The sequence below is a fragment of the Jaculus jaculus genome, chromosome 7 (genome assembly GCF_020740685.1).
Source record: "Jaculus jaculus isolate mJacJac1 chromosome 7, mJacJac1.mat.Y.cur, whole genome shotgun sequence".
NCBI classification, from domain to species: domain Eukaryota; kingdom Metazoa; phylum Chordata; class Mammalia; order Rodentia; family Dipodidae; genus Jaculus; species Jaculus jaculus.
In genome coordinates, this window is record NC_059108.1 from 140,202,935 (window position 1) to 140,221,844 (window position 18,910).

Here is an 18,910-nt window from a genome sequence, read left to right on the forward strand (position 1 = left end):
ATAGAAGGTGCCAGGTCTAACACCCAGCACTGCTGAAAATAACAAAATTTCTGGGGAGGTAACTCATTGGTAGAGTACAGCCTACCATGGTTCAATCACCTTAGGTTCAATCATCAGCACACAAAAACAATAAATAAAATAAAGCCAGACATGGTGGCATATGCATTTAATTTCAGTACTCAAGAGGCAGAGTTAGGAGGACTGCTATGAGTTCGAGGCCACCCTGAGACTACATAGTGAATTCCAGGTCAGCCTGGGCTACAGTGAAACCCTACCCCGAAAAACCAAAACAAACAAACAAAAATATTATACATGTATGTGGGGGAGGGGAAATTCCTATGAGTCGGAGGCCAACCTGAGCTATTTAGCAAGTTCTAGGCTAACCTGAGGTACAGAGAAGACCCTCTCTCAAAACAAAAAGAATTCTGTATGTTATTTTTAATTTTAAAATTATATTTATTTGAGAGAGAGAAAGGGAAAGATGCAGGTACATAGGATGGGTGCACCAGGGCCTCTAGCCACTGCAAACAAACTCCAGAATCACGTGCTACTTTGCGCATCTGGCTACATGGGTACTGGGGAATCAAACCTCGGTCTTTAGGCTTCACAGGCAAGCACCTTAACCACTAAGCCATCTCTTCAGCCCTGTATTTTATTTTTTGAATCTACATGTGAAGGTACACGTGTGTGTGTGTGTGTGTGTGTGTGTGTGTTTGTGCGCGCGCGCGCACGTGCGCATGCATTGGGAGTTCATTTGCAGTAGCAAGAGGCCCTCATGTATCTATTTTCTTTCTATCTCTCTCCATCACTTTCTCCTTGCAAATAAATAAATAAAAATATTAGTTTAAAATGCTTTCGGCTGGGTATGGTGGTCCATGTCTTTAATCCCAGCACTTGGGATGCAGAGATAAGAGAATCACTGTGGGTTACAGGTCAGTCTGGGCTAGAGTGATAACCCTACTTCAAAATAACAGCAATGGGAAAAGATCATGACATCAAAATAAGAGACACTAATTGAGAGGGGGAGGAGATATGATGGAGAATGGAGTTTCAAAGGGGAAAGTAGGGGGAGGGAGGATATTACCATGGGATATTTTTTATAATCGTGGAAGTTGTTAATAAAAAAATTTGAACAAAAAAAAAAAAAAAAACAACAATGAGCTGGAGAGATGGCTTAGCAGTTAAGGCATTTGCCTGAAAAGCCAAGGGACCCAGGTTTGATTCCCCAGGACCCACATTAGCCAGATGCCCAAGGGGGCACATGTGTCTGGAGTTCATTTGCAGTGGCTGGAGGCCCTGGTGCACCCATTTTCTGTCTCCTTCTGCCTCTTTCTGTCTGTCAAATAAATAAAAATATCTAAAAAGAACTTTAAAAAAAGAAAACAACAGCAACAACATAAATGCTGTCCATCTTCTTTGTGATGAGGTCTCTCGTTGGCCTGGAGCTCATCAGACACACTAGAATAGTGGGCCAGTGGACCCCAGGGATTCTCCTGTTTCCACCTTTCCATGGCTGGGCACCCTGCCCCCAGCCCCAGCATTTTATGTGGGTACTGTGGATCAAACTCAGATCCTCATGTTTACAAGGCCTTTATCACCTGAGCTAATTCTCCTCCTAAAGTAGTCTCTCTTTTAATTTAGGTGTGGATACTGTGGTGGTCCATACTTGGAGTCCCAGTTCCTGGGGAAAAGACATGAAGTTGGAGGATCATTTGAAGTTAAGAGTTTAAGACTGGCTTGGGGGCTGGAGAGATGGCTTAGCGGTTAAGTGCTTGTCTGTGAAGCCTAAAGACCCCGGTTCGAGGCTCAATTCCTCAGGACCTACATTAGCCAGATGCACAAGGGGGCGCTTGCATCTGGAGTTTGTTTGCAGTGGCTGGAGGCCCTGGCGCACCCATTCTCTCTCTTTCTTTCTATCTGCCTCTTTCTCTGTCACTCTCAAATAAATAAATAAAAATGATTAAAATTTTTAAAAAAAAAGACTGGCTTGGTACTACATACCAATGGTACCGTGGTCATGGTTTTTAATAAAGGAGGGCTTCCTTTTTAGAAAAATATACTGAAATATTTACAGATGAAATATGATATTTGAGACAGGGATGGGGAGAATTGAACATATTCAAAAGAATAAGGATGATAATTTTGTTGTTTTTTAATTTTCTCTTCTTTTGAATGTTTTAAACTTTTTCATAAATCAAATGTTCTATAGGCTCATGTTGAAATTGTTAAGCTTCAAATAATAAAATTCAAATAATCCATAATACTGCTCTTCAGAGATAATCACTACTACCATTTTACAGTGGACCCTTAGGCTAAGTCAGGAGGATTGCCTAGAGTTCAAGATCAATCTGGGCTACATAATGACAAGCCAGGTGTGATGGTTTGATCCAGGTGTCCCCTATAAACTTAGGTGTTGTGAACGCTAGATCCCCAGCTGATGGATATTTGGGACTTAATTCCTCCTGGAGGAAGTGTATTGTTGGGGGTGGGCTTATGGGTGTTATAGCCAGTTTCCCCTTGCCAGTGTTTGGGCACACCCTCCTGTTGCTATTGTCCACCTTATGTTGGCCAGGGGGTGATGTCCACCCTCTGCTCATGCCATCGTTTTCCTCTGCCATCATGGAGCTTCCCCTTGAGCCTGTAAGCCAAAATAAATCTTTTTCCCAGAAGCTGCTCTTGGTTGGGTGATTTCTACCAGCAATGCGAACAGGACTGCAACACCAGGAATAGAGTAAGATTCCGTCTTTAAAAAAAAATAATCAAGGCTAGGGAGATGGCTCAGCAGTTAAGGCACTTGCCTGTAAAGCCCACTGGCCAAGGTTTGACTCCCCAGCACCCACATGTTGCAGTCAGGTTGTCACTGCTGGCAGAAATCACCTGACCAAGAACAGCTTGTGGGGAAAAGGGTTTATTTTGGCTTTCAGACCTGAGGGGAAGCTCCATGAGGGCAGGGGAAATGATGGTATGAGTAGAGTGTGGACTCACCCCCTCGCCAACATCAGTAGACAACAGCAACAGGAGGTTGTGCTAAACCCTGGCAAGGGGAAATTATCATACCTATAAGCGGCCCCAACCAAAACACTGCCTCCAGGAGGCACTGATTCCCAAATCTCCATCAGCTGGGAGCCTGGCATTCAGAACACCTAAGTTTATGAGGGACACCTCAATCAAACCAACACACTGCATGAAGCCAGATGCACAAACTGGCCCATGCATCTGGAGTTTGTAACTGCAAGATGCCTTGGTGTGCCCATTCTCTCTCTCTTCTCACAAATAAATGAACATATGTGTGTGTGTTTGTGTGTGTGTGTGTGTATTTTGAAATACCAACAAACAAAAAAGAATGTTGCTTGGTGGTCATAGCTATGGAATGAGATAAAAAATAATAATAGATTATTTATTAATATCCTAATATAATCCTGGATTGGTAAATGTCAGCTATAACTATCTTCATGACTGACTCTATTATGGCTTGGTTCCTTGTGTAATAAAATTAATAGCTTTTGTGATAGTGATTTTCTTATCCATGAAGAGATCATTTCGCTTACTTCTGCAGCCAAGCATGGATTTCAGATCACTAATGGAGAAGGTGGGAAGCCATGGGTTGTCTCAAACAAAAGAAGCCCCAGTGTAAGCTGATGTAGCCGGAACATTCAGAGGCACAAAGGACTCAGACATCGCCTGACTGCTCCTAGTGAGTCCAGGGCTCTCGCCTTCAGTGCTGTTTGAGCCCTGACGTCACTAGAATAAGGTAGCTGTCAACAGAAGCTAATCTACGTTTTATTTTATTGGGGAGGTTACAGCAGAACTGAGACTCCCCGGACAGATCTGTGCAAACAGACACTTGCTGCATGTCAGAGGAGGCCCACAGATCAACCAGGAAAGAACAGGCTTTTAAATGAATGCTGCTGATAAAATTGAGCATCCATGTAGAAAAAATGGAAATTATGCTGACTCCTATCTCACATCGTGCGCAACATGCAGTTCCAGGTGAAAGTGACATCAAGTGTAAAAGGGACAGCTATAAAAGCTTTACAAGATAAGACCTCAGCACTGGGAAGAATTTCTCAAACGAGACATAGGATCACCAACCATCATGGAAAAGATTCATAACTTTGGGGGCTGGGGAGATGGCTCCATGGGTAAGAGCACTTGCTGAACAAGCACGAATTTGATCCCCAGCACCAACATGAAAGGCTGGCCATGGTCACACAGGGGCTAGCTGATCATCCAGTCTAACCAAAACACAGCAAGCTCCAGGTTCAGTGTGGGACACGCCATTTCCAGGAAATTGGGTGGAAGAACAATAGAAAATGCTCATCATCTCCTTCTGGCTCTTTTTATGTATGTATGTGCAGGCCACACACATGCATCCACCTCATACATATGCACATATGTATACAAACAATACACACACATACACCCAGAAAAAATACATAAATACGAAAAAAATCCAGATATTTGCTAATGTTGGAATAAATAGTTTTCTGTTTGCCAAAGATACCATTCTTACAGCAAAAAGACAAGCAGAGTGGTGGAAGGCATTTGCAACAAGTAAGAGACATGAAGAATTCTCCCACAGTACCAGCTAACAGACATATGGGCCAGTAATAAATGGATAGGCATTGCACATGGAGAATCAAAGGTGTTCCACATTAGTAATCAGGGAAATGCAATTAAAATTGATGTCATTGATATATACCAGATGTGTATTTTCTTTCTTTCTTTTTGTTTTTGTTTCTGTTTTTCTAGGTAGGATCTCATTCAATCCCAAGGCTGACCTGGAATTCATTATATAGTCTCAGAGTGGCCTTAAACTCACTGCAATCTTCCTACCTCTGCCTCCTAAGTGCTGGAACTAAAGGCATGCACCACCACGCCAGGCCCAGATGTACATTTTTAAAAGCTGAGCATATTAAGTATGACAGGGGATCTTACTGGAGGTTAAAATGTAAACTGGATCGACTAGTTTGGAAAGTAGTTGAGCAAATTTGTAAATATGAAGCTACAATTCCCTAGATCAGTGGTACACTCTCAACTGTATGCCCTAGAGAAATTGATGTGCAAATGTTCAGAGTGTAATTACTCACTACTCACCCCAAAACGAGAAACGCTCAAATGTTCAACAACGGAGCACATAGTGTCTTAGACAAGTTAGTCACTACTAATTTTATTTTTGCTTTTGTTTTTTCAAGGTAGAGCCTCACTCCAGCCCAGGCTAATGTGGAATTCACTATGTAGTTCCAGGGTTGACCTCAAACTCACAGTGACCCTCCTATGATAATTTTAATAAAAACAAATAAATAAAAATAAAAATATTTGGGCTGGAGAGAGGGCTTAGCGGTTAAGCACTTGCCTGTGAAGCCTGAGGACCCCAGTTCGAGAATTGACTCCCCAGGACCCACATTAGCCGGATGCACAAGGGGGCGCACGCGTCTGGAGTTTGTTTGCAGTGGCTGGAGGCCCTGGTGCGTCCATTCTCTCTCTCTCTCTGCCTCTTTCTCTCTCTATCGCTCTCAAATAAATAAATAAAAATAAACAAAAAATAAATAATAATAATAATATTTAACATTTCAGGGCATTGTTATGTGCTAAATACTGCTCTAGGTTTTTAATAAATCAATACTAAGGTGCTATGTATTAAAACATAAATAATCATTACAAATCCTAACATATAATTTCCTATGTTCCAGGTACTATTCAAACAAAATATTTTCTCTTTACATTTAAACAAGGTGAGGGCAGACAGATAGGTCAGTAGTTAAAGGCACTTGCTTGCAAATCCTGCCAGCCCAGGGTTCAATTCCCTAGTACCCATGTAAGGCCAGAGAGGAGAATGGGCGTGCCAGGGCCTCTAGCCACTGCAAACGAACTCCAGGCACATTCGCCAACTTATGTATTTGGCTAATGTGGGTCCTGGGGAATCAAACCTGGGTCCTTTGGTTTTGCAGGCAAGCACCTTAACTGCTAAGCCATTCCTCCAGCTCCCAAATAAAATATTTTAAAAAAACCTTTAAACAGGTAGGTTAATAAATAAAGGGAGACTGAAATACTAAATAAGTAAAGGAGAGAAACAAAAAAAAAAAATCAGTTGTCATTCCTGATTATTTTAGAGGTAGTCTAAAGAAGCTTGGAGTAGACATTTTTAAAACAGCTTTTATTGAGACATAATTCACATATCATAAAATTCATTCTTTTAAAGTGTATGATTCAGTGGTTTTTATGATATTCACAAAGTTGTACAACTATCACCATTATCTAATTTTAGAACTTTTTACTTTCAATACTCCAAAAAGAAACCCTTCTCCACTGGCAGCCATATCTCTTCCCCTGCCTCTGCTTCCTGCACACATCAACCCCGGGCAACCGGCAATTTCCACCCTGTGGAAACGCCTACTCTGAACATTTCCTATAATGACGTGACATCTACCATTTTGTAATGGGTTTCATGGCTCATATATATTGCAGCATAAATCAGATTGTCATTCTCTTTCATTACCAAATAGTTCAGTGTATAGAAATACTTCATTCGTTTATCCATTCCCCCATGATGGACATTTTAGTCACTTCCACATTTTGGCTATTATGAATAATGCTGTTATGAACATTTGCATGAGAACAGATGTCCTCATTTCTTTCGGGTGTTACATAGCTTGACTGTGAAATGTCCCCCATAGGCTCACGTGTTTGAATACTTGTGTCAATGGTATTTTGAAGGATGGTATCAAGGTACATGCATTTGTATCCTTGTAGCCAAAGAGAACTAGAGATGTAAATGCACCTAGACATGGAGCCGCGAGGGCTTGGCCACTGACTGAGCCCACTCACCTTTTATCCGCCAGGACTATCTCCAGAGACACAACTTCCCCAGGCAAGGGGTCTTGGTGGAAAGTTCAAGAACAGGTCAGGAGATCAGTAATACAGAAGAAGCTACTGCTACCACCTCTGAGCCTCATGTTGCTTCATGCTTCCATTCCACTCCCCACCCAAACATCTGCCACTGTCTTTATAGCTTCATCTGTAAATGGCACATGACCCTGGCCAGGTGACATTATCAGGAAGCCGCCTCTGACTGATCCAGTGTCTGGCTAAGTACACAGAGCTTCCAAAACATTTTAGTCTTACCTCTAGTACAGTACTTATCACATTGCGACAAAGTTATCTTCTTACACTGAAGGTTGCAAACTCAACACCTGAGGAGTCCATGAAGATCTGAAAAGCAGGCAAGAAAGCTTGAAAGAAATTTTTCTTTCTGTCTCTGACCTATAGCTCCCAGAGATAGGTTGCTACCCACATTAATCGGAGAGACCTACAAGGTTCCCAAATCAAGACAGCTTGCTGTCAAAACACTTGATTACCTGCCTGAGGCAAAAGCTAAGCCCCCACTGCTGAAGACACCATATGCTGCCAACACAGAGCGCTGAGAGACCTGGCTGAAATCTGGAAGACAGCCAGTCCTCAGACAGCCCATCTAGTGCTGGAAAACGCTGCATGAACTACTAGGGGAGAATGGCCAACAATGGTCTAGTTTTCCAGAGGCTAGAAATCCATATCTTTATTAAAACCCTCCACCTCAAACTAGGGATATGGCTCCCTGGTGCTTGCTTACAAAGCCTGCTAGTCAGGGTTCAATTCCCTAGTATCCACAGAAAGCCAAATGTACAAGGTGGTGAATGTGTCTAGAGTTGGTTTGCAGCCCTGGCATGCCCACACACACACACTCCTTCTTTCTGTCTGTCTGTCTGTCTGTCTGTCTCTCTCTCTCTCTCTCTCTCTCTCTCTCCCCCTCTCTCATGAATAAAATATTTTTTAAAAGCTCTCATCTCATTAAAAAAATCATCTGTGTGCTTATGTCTATGTGTGTGTGTGCGTGTGTATGGAGGTCAGATGACAACCTCAAGGTGCCAGTACTCTCCCTTTTTTATTTATTTTTTAGAAAGAGGGAAAGACAGCGAGAGGGAGGACAAGAAAGAGAATTGGCGCACCAGGGCCTCGGCTACTGCAATCGAACCCCGGGTGCTTGCGCCACCTAGTGGGCATGTTTGACCTTGTGCTTGTCTCACCTTTGGGCATCTGGCTTAGGTGGGATCTGGAGAGTGGAACATGGATCCTTAGGCTTCTCAGGCAAATGCCTTAGCCACTAAGCCATCTCTCCAGCCCAGCACTCTCCTTTTTGAGACAGGGTCTCTTGTTTTTGCCATTCACTAGGCCAGTCTAGCTGACCTATGAGTTTCTAGATTCTCCTAGCTCTGCCTCCCATTATCATAGGCATGTGAGGATCACAGACTCGTGTGCCACTTGGCATTTGGCTTTTCGTCGGTGCTGGGGAATAGAACTCAGGTTGAGTCAAGCATGATGGTGCAGGCCTTTAAGACTGAGGTAGGAAGATCACTGTGAGTTGAGGCAGCCTGGAACCCTACCACAAAACAAAACAAAACAATCAAAAGCAGTAACTTATTGGGGATGGGAAGATGGCTCATTTCATAAACTGCTTGCTCTGTTAAGCATGAGAACCAGGGTTCAGATCTCCAGAACCCATGCAGAAGCAAGTCACAACCTAATATCAACCTCTGGCCTCCACATGCATATACACATTCAATAATAAAAATATTGTTTTACACGTTGGGTCATGATACACATGGACATTTCCTCCTACCCATAACTTAGGGCTAACCTCACAATGCATGACCCATATACCTCAACAAGGAGAGGCCAGAGGGAGGGGGAGAACAGGGAGGAGGCTCACAATGGTACCAACTTGACTGTGTTCACTGAGTACAAAACTAATTAAAAAAAAATTTTTTTTAAAGAAAAAGATATATTGTTTGGGGGGGGAATTACAGGGTCACATTTTAATTCCTGAATTTTACAGTTTAGCATTAATATCACCACATGTGTACAAATGGTGTAAAACAACTACAGTGGTATTTTTAATATAAAATAAAGACTTGTTTTATGGAAAAACTATACTTCATATCTAAACAGACAGCCCATCTTTTCCAAACAATAGCCAAAATTAAAATTAACTAAAAAATCTCCAAAACAGGGGAAACTGCTTCCACTTAAGCTATTCCATGAAAAATGGACCCATACCCATTACAAAGGTGATCAGAAGACTATAGCTTGAATTACTACTTTTAGATTCCCCCCCACCCAATGCACTAAATTATAGTTTGGGGATAGTTTTCTCATCACAGCATGATCTCAGATCACAGGAAATATTGTTTTTAAAAGCTAGCCTAGAGAGCTGGGCGTGGTGGTGCATGCCTTTAATCCCAGCACTCGGAGACAGAGGTAGGAGTATCACCGTGAGTTCAAGGCCACCCTGAGACTACATAGTGAATTCCAGGTCAGCCTGGGCTAATGTGAGACCCTATCTCAAACAACAGCAACAACAAGAAGCCAGCCTGGAGAGATGGTTTAATGGTTAAGGTGCTTGCCTGCCAAGCCAAAGGATCCAGGTTCAATTCCCCAGGGCAATTATAAGCCAGATGTCCATGGCACATGTATCTGGAGTTTGTTTGCAGTGGCTGGATGCCTTGGTGTGCCCATTCTTTCTTTCTTTCTCTCTCTCTCTCTCTCTCTCTTTCTCTCTAATAAATAAAATATTTTTTAAGCCAGCCTGGGCTACTGAGGTTGTCAGACTTTTAAATGAGTAATATTTTTGTTGTTTTGTTTTTTCAAGGTACGGTTTTGCTTTAGCCCAGGCTGACCTGGAATTAATTTACTACATAGTCTCAAGTAGCCTCAAACTCACTTTGATCCTCCTACCTCTGCCTCCCAAGTGCTGGAATTAAAGGCGTGCACCACCACACCTGGCTAAACAAATAATTTTTTTTTTAATTTATTTATTTGACAGCGAGAGACACAGAGAGAAAGACAGATAGAGGGAGAGAGAGAGAATGGGCGCGCCAGGGCTTCCAGCCTCTGCAAACGAACTCCAGACGCATGCGCTCCCTTGTGCATCTGGCTAACGTGGGACCTGGGGAACCGAGCCTTGAACCGGAATCCTTAGGCTTCACAGGCAAGCGCTTAACCGCTAAGCCATCTCTCCAGCCCCCTAAACAAATAATTTTAACCACTGAGTCATTTTCTTAGCCCCTGACTTTTTATTTTGTTTTGTTTTTGTTTTTGTTTTTCAAGGTAGGGTCTTTCTCTAGCCAAGGTTAACCTGGAATTCACTATGTAGTATCAGGGTGGCCTCGAACTCATGGCTTTCCACCTACCTCTGCCTCCTGAGTGCTGGGACTAAAGGCATGTGCCATCACACCCTCTTCCCCTATATTTCAGCTCCCAACTTTTAAATGTCTGTTAAAAAAACTCAATAGCTTTAAAGCAAATATGGGACAAACGTATGCAATAGGAGCCAGATTCAGTACATACACTCCAGAATTAACAACCCACTGGTGTTTAGAGCTTGGACTCAGCAATATTTTAATCTTGCCAAATTAGTACAGGTTGTGATACAAAGAAGGCACTTGGTATATTTTTGAAGAATTGTGCCTCATGTTTATTAGCACTCACTATGAGCCAAGCACTTACACTTCCCATTCATTACTTCTTCACATAATTCTCACAGCTGTATGAGGCAGGCAGAGTTGCTGAAGGTTCTAGAGTGAAGTAGTGAGGGAGGTAGGATTTTACCTGAGTTTCACTAACTCCAGATTTGTTAGAAATAGTCTTCCAGCCAGGTGTGGTGGCCCACGCCTTTAACCCCAGCACTTCGGAGGCAGAGGTAGGGATGGCTGTGAGTTTGAGGCCACCCTGAGACTGTACAATAAATTCAAGGTCAGTCTGGGTTAGAATGATACCCTATCTCAAAAAAAAAGAATGAAAGAAAGAAAGAAAGGAAGGAAGGAAGGAAGGAAGGAAGGAAGGAAGGAAGGAAGGAAGGAAGGAAGGAAGGAAGGAGAGAGGGAGGGAAGAAGGAAGGCAGGCAGGCAGGCGGATAGAAAGGAAGGTAGTCTTCCACCTGGGAGACAGTGAGATGCTGGGTAAGTTCATGACATCTGGGTTTAAGTTCCAGGTTAGCTACATTTAATTTTTCACTTGGGGGTGTATTCGTCAGGGTTGTCTATAGGAACAGAAGCCATGAAATGAATGTGTATCCTAAAGGGGATTTATTAGATTGGTTCACACAATTTGGGCTGGGCAATCCAGCGATAGCTGTCTATACATTGGAAAGTCTGAAAACCCAGTAGCTGGTCAGTCCGCGAGGGTGGATGCTTTAGCAGTCCCAATCTAGTGCTCAAGGCCTGGAGAGGTTTTAGAGAGCTGCTGATCTCAGTCCTGTTGCAAGGCCAATGAAGCTGGGTTCAGATGTTAGCAAGGATGGCAGCAAACAGGGTAGGTATACTCACCAGCAAGTAGCCCAGGAAGTAGGCAAAGGACTATATATATATATTATGAGAGAGAGAGAGAGAGGAAAAAAAAAAAGAAAAAAGAATGGATATGCCAGGGCCTCCAGCCACTGAAAATGAACTTCAGACACATGCACCCCCTTGTTCATCTGGCTTATGTGGGTCCTGGGGAATCGAACCGGGATCCTTAGGCTTTGCAAGCAAATGGCTTAACCGTTAAGCCATTTCCCCAGCCCTATTTTTACTTTTTTATTGACAACTTCCACAATTATTGACAATAAACCCTCTCACATTCCCCTCTGCAACTCCACTTTCCATCATATCCCCTCCGCCCTCAGTCAGTCTGTTTTATTTTGATGTCATCATCTTTTCCTCCTATTATACTGGTCATGTGTAGATAGTGCCAAGCACTGCGAGGTCATGGATGTTCAGGCCATTTTGTGTCTGGAAGAGTGCTCTGTAAACAGTCCTACCCTTCTTTTGGCTCTTAGATTCTTCCCCCCACCTCTTCTGAGCTTCGGAAGGTATGTTAGAAATGTTTCAGTGCTGAGCACTCCTCTATCACTTGTCAGCACTATGGTGAAGGCATAACTTTTTTCTAGTACTAATCACCTATCTATCTATCTATCTATCTATCTATCTATCTATCTATCTATCCATCCATCCACCCACCTACCTGTCAATCATCTATCTAGCTATCTGTTGCCACCAAAAGGGCTGCCCACTCTGAGGGAAGACCTTCCTCTCTTCAGTTAATCCCTTCTGGAAACACCTTTACAGACCTGCCTAAGAATCATGTCTTTTACTTGATTCCTGATCTGATTAAATTGACATTGGAAATTAGTCATCAAACTAGACATGGTGGCTCGTACCCTTAAGCCCAGCATTCAGCAGGCCGAGGTGTGAGCTCAAGACCAGCCTGGGCTACAGAACAAGTTCCAGGTCAGCCTGGGCTAGAATGAGACCTCACTTCAAAAATGCAAACAAGGGCTGGAGAGATGGCTTAGCAGTTAAGCATTTGCCTGCAAAGCCAAAGGACCTCGGTTCAATTCCTCAGGACCCATGTAAGCCAGATGCACAAGGTGGTACACATGTCTGGACTTCGTTTGCAATGGCTGCAGGTCCTGACATGTCCATTCTCTCACTCTCCCTTTCTTTCTCTCTCTCTGCCTCTTTCTCACTCTCTCAAATAAATAAATATTTTTTTAAATGCAAACAAGCTGAGTGTGTTGGTACACGCCTTTAATCCCAGCACTTGGGAGGCAGAGGTAGGAGGATTACCGTGAGTTCAAGGCCACCCTGAGACTACATAGTGAATTCAAAGTCAGCCTGGGCTAGAGTGAAACCTTACCTCAAAAACACCAAAAAAAAAAAAAAAAAGCCAGGTGTGGTGATGCCTTTAATCCCAGCACTCAGGAGGCAGAGGTAGGAGGATCACTGTGAGTTCAAGGCCACCCTGAGACTACATAGTAAATTCCTGGTCAACCTGAGCTAGATAGAGTGAGACCCTACCTCGAAAAACTAAAAAATAAAAAAAAAAATAAAAAAGCAAACAAACAAAAGTTTACCATTACTGGGGCAACTTGAATAATATCTCTCAACTATAATCTTTCCATCTATAAAACTGAGATGGGTAGACAATGAAACTCATTTGTTTAACATGTAGGAAGCTTTAAGGTCCACTCTCCAGCAGTGGTGAAAGGTGATAAGAAATGTTAAATATTCATAGGGCTATTGTAGGGTTAGATGAGATAAACAGGCACATAGTTCATCAACAACAATAGCCAATATTTTTGTCCCAATCTTTTTCTCCTGAGGATAATTAAGTCATAACCACCATACTACACCCATCCACAAACAAGCACATGCAAAGAGGCACATGCTGGAGGAATATAATCTTTTTTTGTTTGTTTGTTTGTTTGTTTTGATTTGGAGGTAGGGTCTCACTCCGGCTCAGGCTGACCTGGAATTCACTGTGTAGTCTCAGGTTGGCCTTGAACTCACGGCGATCTTCCTACCTCTGCCTCCCAAGAGCTGGGAGCGACCGGCAGGAATATAATCTTATTACTACAGAAAAGAGAGAGGAAGAAGGCATGTAAGAAGTTGCTTTGGTTGTCTGATGGCTGCCTTCTGAGCCAACAACACACTTGATTGCAATGAAATGATAAAACAAATGACAGGCCTCAGAGCAAGAGGCAAATCGTGCCCCTGCCAGGCTGTTCAAGACGAAAAAAAAAAAAGAATCATTATCTTAGGTCTAAGAGTTTCTTCTCCCTTGGATCCCTGTGTTTTACATCCCTTAACATTAGTACCAATGTTCCAACAGAATAATTAAATCTGAAAAGAAAAGGGGTTGGGAGGTCTCAACGTGCTTTTAAACAGGGTGTCTCCAAGCTCATGAGGAAAGTAGCTGAGAGCAAGGAATTGCTCAATCCTGGGAAGACTACCCAGAATCACGTATCAGCCAAAGCAAGGTGACCTCCACCTTAAGCCATTTTGGTTCTCGACACTTCAGAACATTTTTGGCTTGTTTAATAAAAAATTACTGTGATACTTGGTAATCATATAAAAGCAGATTGCATTCATGATAGCAAAAGAAATGAAACATCTAAGCATTCATATCCTGAGAGATGGTATAATCTATGGAAAGACAACTTCAAAATGTTATTAGAAGATAGGAAAGAAGATTGTAATGATTCAAAACCTAAAGGGTGCTACTGAATAAGAAGACATTAAAGTGTAAAGACAGCAGCTCTCTTCAAGTGAATTTACAAAAAACTCAATGCCAATCAAAATGCCTACAGGATTTTAAAAAAAGAATTCAAAGTAGTTCTGAATATTTGGGTAAATGAATACAGGGATACCTTACTGCACATTTATGCACATATTCATTTATTCATTCTGTGTTTTACTTTTACAGATTTATTGAGATGTATTTCATATACCATAAAATTCACCATTGTCAGGGTGTGTGTGTGTGTGTGTGTGTGTGTGTGTATACATGTGCACACACGCACACATGCACACAGGTATGTGTCCATACTTGGTATGTGGAGATCAGAAAATAATTTCCTAGGACTGGTTCTCACCTTCCACCTCATTTGAGGTAGGGCCTCTCATTGCTCCTTACTCACTGCTAGGCTCGCTGGCCTGTGAGCTTCCAAGAAATTCTCTCTCTTCCTCTCATCTTATCTGTATGCTAGGATTACAGAAGCCCACCACAGCATCTGGATTTTACACAGGGTCTTTATCCACTGAGGCATCACCCCAACCCAAATTTCGCCTTTTTAAAATTTTATTTTTTTATTTGAGAGTGACAGACAGAGAAAGAGGCAGATAGAGAGAATGGGCACGCCAGGGTCTTCAGCCACTGCAAACGAACTCCAGATGCATGTGCCATCTTGTGCATCTGGTTTACGTGGGTCCTAGGGATTTGAACCTGGGTCCTTTGGCACCTGAACCACTCAGCCATCTCTCCAGCCAATAATACTGCTATTGGGATAATTCAAACATGTATCAAAAAGGAAGGGAAAAAAGTGTCGCATAGCTTTGAAGTCATTACACTTCTATAGTTTGCTATTTAATGTTTCGGTTTTAGAGCTTGAATTTTTGTTGTTTTGATGTTTAAAAAGTAGACAGCTCATTAGATCTCCTATGTGAGAACTTGTAGTGATCTCCCTTCCCTCCTTCAAGGTGTGAAAATAATAGCAAACTTACTGAACTTCTCATAAATAGGTGAATTAGTGGTCTTAATTATGGAACTTCAAAGTATATGTAAACTCAAGGATTTGATCCACATGTTGACAGCGTGGGCTGTCCAGAACACTCTGTCAGCCACTTTGCGGCACAGAGCCCAGGTTTCAGCTGCCCTTAGGATTTTGAGGTCTCACCTGCCATTCTCTAGCAAGGAGGGACTTCACTCGTCATGTGGTTCTGGGTCTCCCCTGTGGTGGTTAAGCTAGCTTCTCCCAGCAATCGATCATAAAAAGCTCCTCCTCACACTTTAAGTGGACTCTGCTTTCCACCTAATTGTGTGATTGGACTTTAAATAAATTTGGAGTTCACACATTGTGTTGATGTAGGACTTTGTGGGTTCTGGAGGGGTCCCCAAGTTTATAAACCCCAATTTTGGGTCCTGGCCAATGTTTTTAATATATTTTATTTATTTATTTATTTGAGAGAGAGAGAGAAAATGAGCATGCCAGGGCCTCCAGCCAGTGCAAATGAACTCCAGATGCATGTGTCCCATTGTGCACCTGGTTTATGTGAGTCCTGGAGATCCAACGAGATCCTTTGGCTTTGCAGGCAAACACCTTAACCACTAAGCTATCTCTCCAGCCCCTCCTGTCCTATTTTTAAAAATATTTTATTTTTGTTTATTTATTTGTTTGACAGAGAAAGAGAGAGAGATGGGCGTGTCAGGGCCCCAGCCACTGCCAACAAACTCCAGACGCATGTGCCCCTTTTGCATCTGGCTAATGTGGGAATCAAACCTGGGTCCTTTGGCTTTGCCTGCAAACACCTTAACCACTAAGTCATCTCTCCAGCCCCTCCTGTCCTATTTTATTTTTTAAATTATTTTTATTTATTTATTTGAAAGTGACAGAGAGAGAAAGAGGCAGACAGAGACAGAGAGAGAATGGGCACGCCAGGGCCTCCAGCCACTGTAAATGAACTCCAGACGAATGCGCCCCCATGTGCATCTGGCTAACGTGGGTCCTGGGAATTGAGCCTGGAACTGGGGTCCTTAGGCTTCACAGGCAAGTGCTTAACCGTTAAGCCATCTCTCCAGCTCCCTCCTGTCCTATTTTAAGCAAAGACTTGCTAAGAGTGAACTCAACAACGATAAATTATGAATTATTACGTTTATTTAGGGAAGAATCACAGGTATGCAAGGAGAACTCATTGGTTTGTACTGAAGAGCAGACCCCAAGGGCAGCCCACCGAGGCCGTTTGCTAGACTGCGGGCAGCAGGCGGCACCGTAGCTGTTGTAAACGAGACCCTATCAGACATGAGATCCATTCCTGCCCCGAGTTCCATTCAGGCCAGGGCGAGGTGGCATCGGTTCTCTCTGGGCTTCAGTTTCTAACTAAACCTACCTAAAAGAACCTAGCTTTCTCCTGTCTCTCCTTCCGTGTAGCTTATGTGCCTCACTTATCCAGTGATTCCCTGTTTGTTCTCATCATTCTTCCCCTCTTAGGTGTTGTGGTTCTAAGAAAACCCCAATGAACCACATGCTTTATGAAACCATACTTTGAGCAACTAATTTCTGCTTTACAAAACAGAACATTAAGGTACCCCAGAAGTAAAGCTGAGTTCAATTGCTTCATTTTACATATGCATAGCCAAAAGCTCAAGAAGCTCAATGGCTGAAGAACATCAATTTCATAATTTTTTTACTTATGTATTTGAGAGACAGAGAGAGAATGGGCACATCAGGGCCTTCAGCCTCTGAAAACGAACTCTGGATACATGCTCCACTTTGGGCATCTGGCTTACATGGGTCCTAGGGAATCAAACCTGGGTCCTTTGCCTTTGCAGGCAAGCACCTTAACCCCTAAGCCACATCTCCAGTCCATTATAATCATTTTTTAATGCTTACTCTATTACTCTATCCAAGAATTCATGGTTAGCATATTTAATCCTGTCAATAACTTTGAGACTTCATTTTTTTTTCAAGGTAGGTTCTCACTCTAGCCAGGCTGAGACTACATTATTTTTTAATTTCTTTCTTTTTTTTTTTTTTTTAATTGTCAGGGGGAAAACTGAGACAGAAGTTAGGTGACTTACTCAGGACCCAAAGCTAGTCAATTTGAGAGCTGGAGTAGGAACCCATGAGAGTCCATAGGAAGCAAGTTAAGCCATGGGATCTCTGAGAATGATTTCCATTCCCATCAGGAAGTCCAAGAGTGGAGTGAGTTGATCGATTCTTTCAACCTGGCACAGTTTCAGTTCTGTGCTTACACTGGACCATTCTGAACAAGCAACTTGTTCATACCTGCAAAAATGATGGATGACGCGGCATTGGGGGGGGGGGACGGGAGGACTAGAACAGGCAAACACCAAACCCTCTCCCCACACAACACAACCAAAGTAAGAACCTGCTCTAATGGTAAGACATTTTTTCAGAAGTGCTTTCTTTCTTTTCTTTTCTTTTTTCTTTCTTTTCTTTTTTTTTTTTTTTTTTGGAGGTAGGGTCTCACTCTAGCCCAGGCTGACCTGGAATTCACTATACAGTCTCAGGCTGGCCTCAAACTCATGGTGATCTTCCTACCTCTGCCTCCAAGTACTGGGATTAAAGTCATGTGCCACCACGCCTGGCTTGCTCTCTTAATTATGTTGCTATTCTCTATACACTGCAAGGACAGTGAGGTGTCATGACTGGTGCAAATGCCTCATATAATATGTCTTGGTGAGAAATAAGAATAGATTGTAAGAACTCTTTCCCATTTCTTTCTTTCAGTCTTACACCCCAGGTCTTGGTCTATTCCTTACTGATTTGCCGCATTATTTTAATGTCCCTCAGTGGCCTCTTTTGTCTTTCATCACCATAGAAACCAAGTTTGCCTCAGGAATTGTCTTTCTTGCCTGTCTCTTTGACCCAGGCACTCCAGTTAAGTCCTCTGTCAGCTCTGAATCATATGCTGAATTAAATCTAAGCTCCTTGATCTTGATTTCCAGGACCTCCTCTAATTTGCTCTTTTTTTTTTTTTTTTCGAGGTATGGTCTCACTCTGGCCCAGACTGACCTGGAATTAACTATGTCTCTGGGTGGCCTTGAACTCAAGGCAATCCTCCTACCTCTCTGCCTCCTGAGGGCTGGGATTAAAGGCGTGCGCTACCACGCCCGGCTAATTTGCTCTTTTATTCTCTGTTTTGAAAAAATACATTCCTAGAGCAGAGGTTAAAGCAGATCACTGTTAACCAAAATATTAATTATAATAACTAATGCATCTGTATAGAACTTTACAACTGAGTATAAACATACCCACCTATATTACACTTAAATCTCACAATCACTATATTATCTATGTAACATGTAAATTTACATATGTCTTATATAGCTATGTACATATAAAAACTTGCCAATCTCACGATTTCTTACCATTTTAAACTATTGCCTCCCTCTTTCTTATCACTTCTGTTTCCAGAAGGTTTTAGTTTGGACCCTTCCGAGGGGGAATGGGACTGGTTGGGGAAATGTAAAGGGACTTGACAGGCATCTCCTTCTAACTTCACTATTTTACCTAGAGAACGTCCTGTCTGGTCACAATGTACGTATGATCCAGTATGCACTTCCTATTTTCTGAGACAATTGTCTGGTGCTCACCATTTGGTCCAGTCCGAACAGCATCGAATCGTAGTCCTGTTCGAACTACAAATCCCAGAGGGCCTTTCGGCCACAGTCCGCCTGCGCGTTGGACACTCCTTCCTTTCCGCCCTTCGTCGCCGGGCAAGACACGCCCCACGACGTCGTCTCTTGCGTTGGAAGAAGCGGAAGAAGATGGCGCTCACCAGGTGGGTTGTTGATTTGGGTCCTTGGTACGGAA

At 42.7% G+C, this 18,910-nt stretch overlaps 2 protein-coding genes across 6 annotated transcripts in view; one reads left to right on the forward strand and one right to left on the reverse strand.

The window, feature by feature from the left end:
* The window catches only part of Adck1 (aarF domain containing kinase 1), a 143,528-nt gene extending 124,817 nt beyond the window's left edge, over positions 1-18,711 (reverse strand). For 3 of the 5 annotated variants that reach the window (XM_045154060.1, XM_045154059.1, XM_012950358.2), the window contains exon 1: positions 18,691-18,709. The gene's annotated coding sequence lies outside the window, so the exon portion shown is untranslated. Of the gene's footprint in view, positions 1-18,690 lie in introns of all 5 variants that reach the window. The other 2 variants (XM_045154058.1, XM_045154057.1) reach the window with 2 other exon arrangements.
* A 103-nt stretch (positions 18,712-18,814) lies between these two features.
* Snw1 (SNW domain containing 1) overlaps positions 18,815-18,910 on the forward strand; it is a 36,123-nt gene continuing 36,027 nt past the window's right edge. The window contains exon 1 of the mRNA XM_004649376.3: positions 18,815-18,878. Within this exon, the coding sequence (XP_004649433.1) occupies positions 18,865-18,878 (14 nt within the window). The 5' untranslated portion in view covers positions 18,815-18,864. The remainder of the gene's footprint in view (positions 18,879-18,910) is intronic.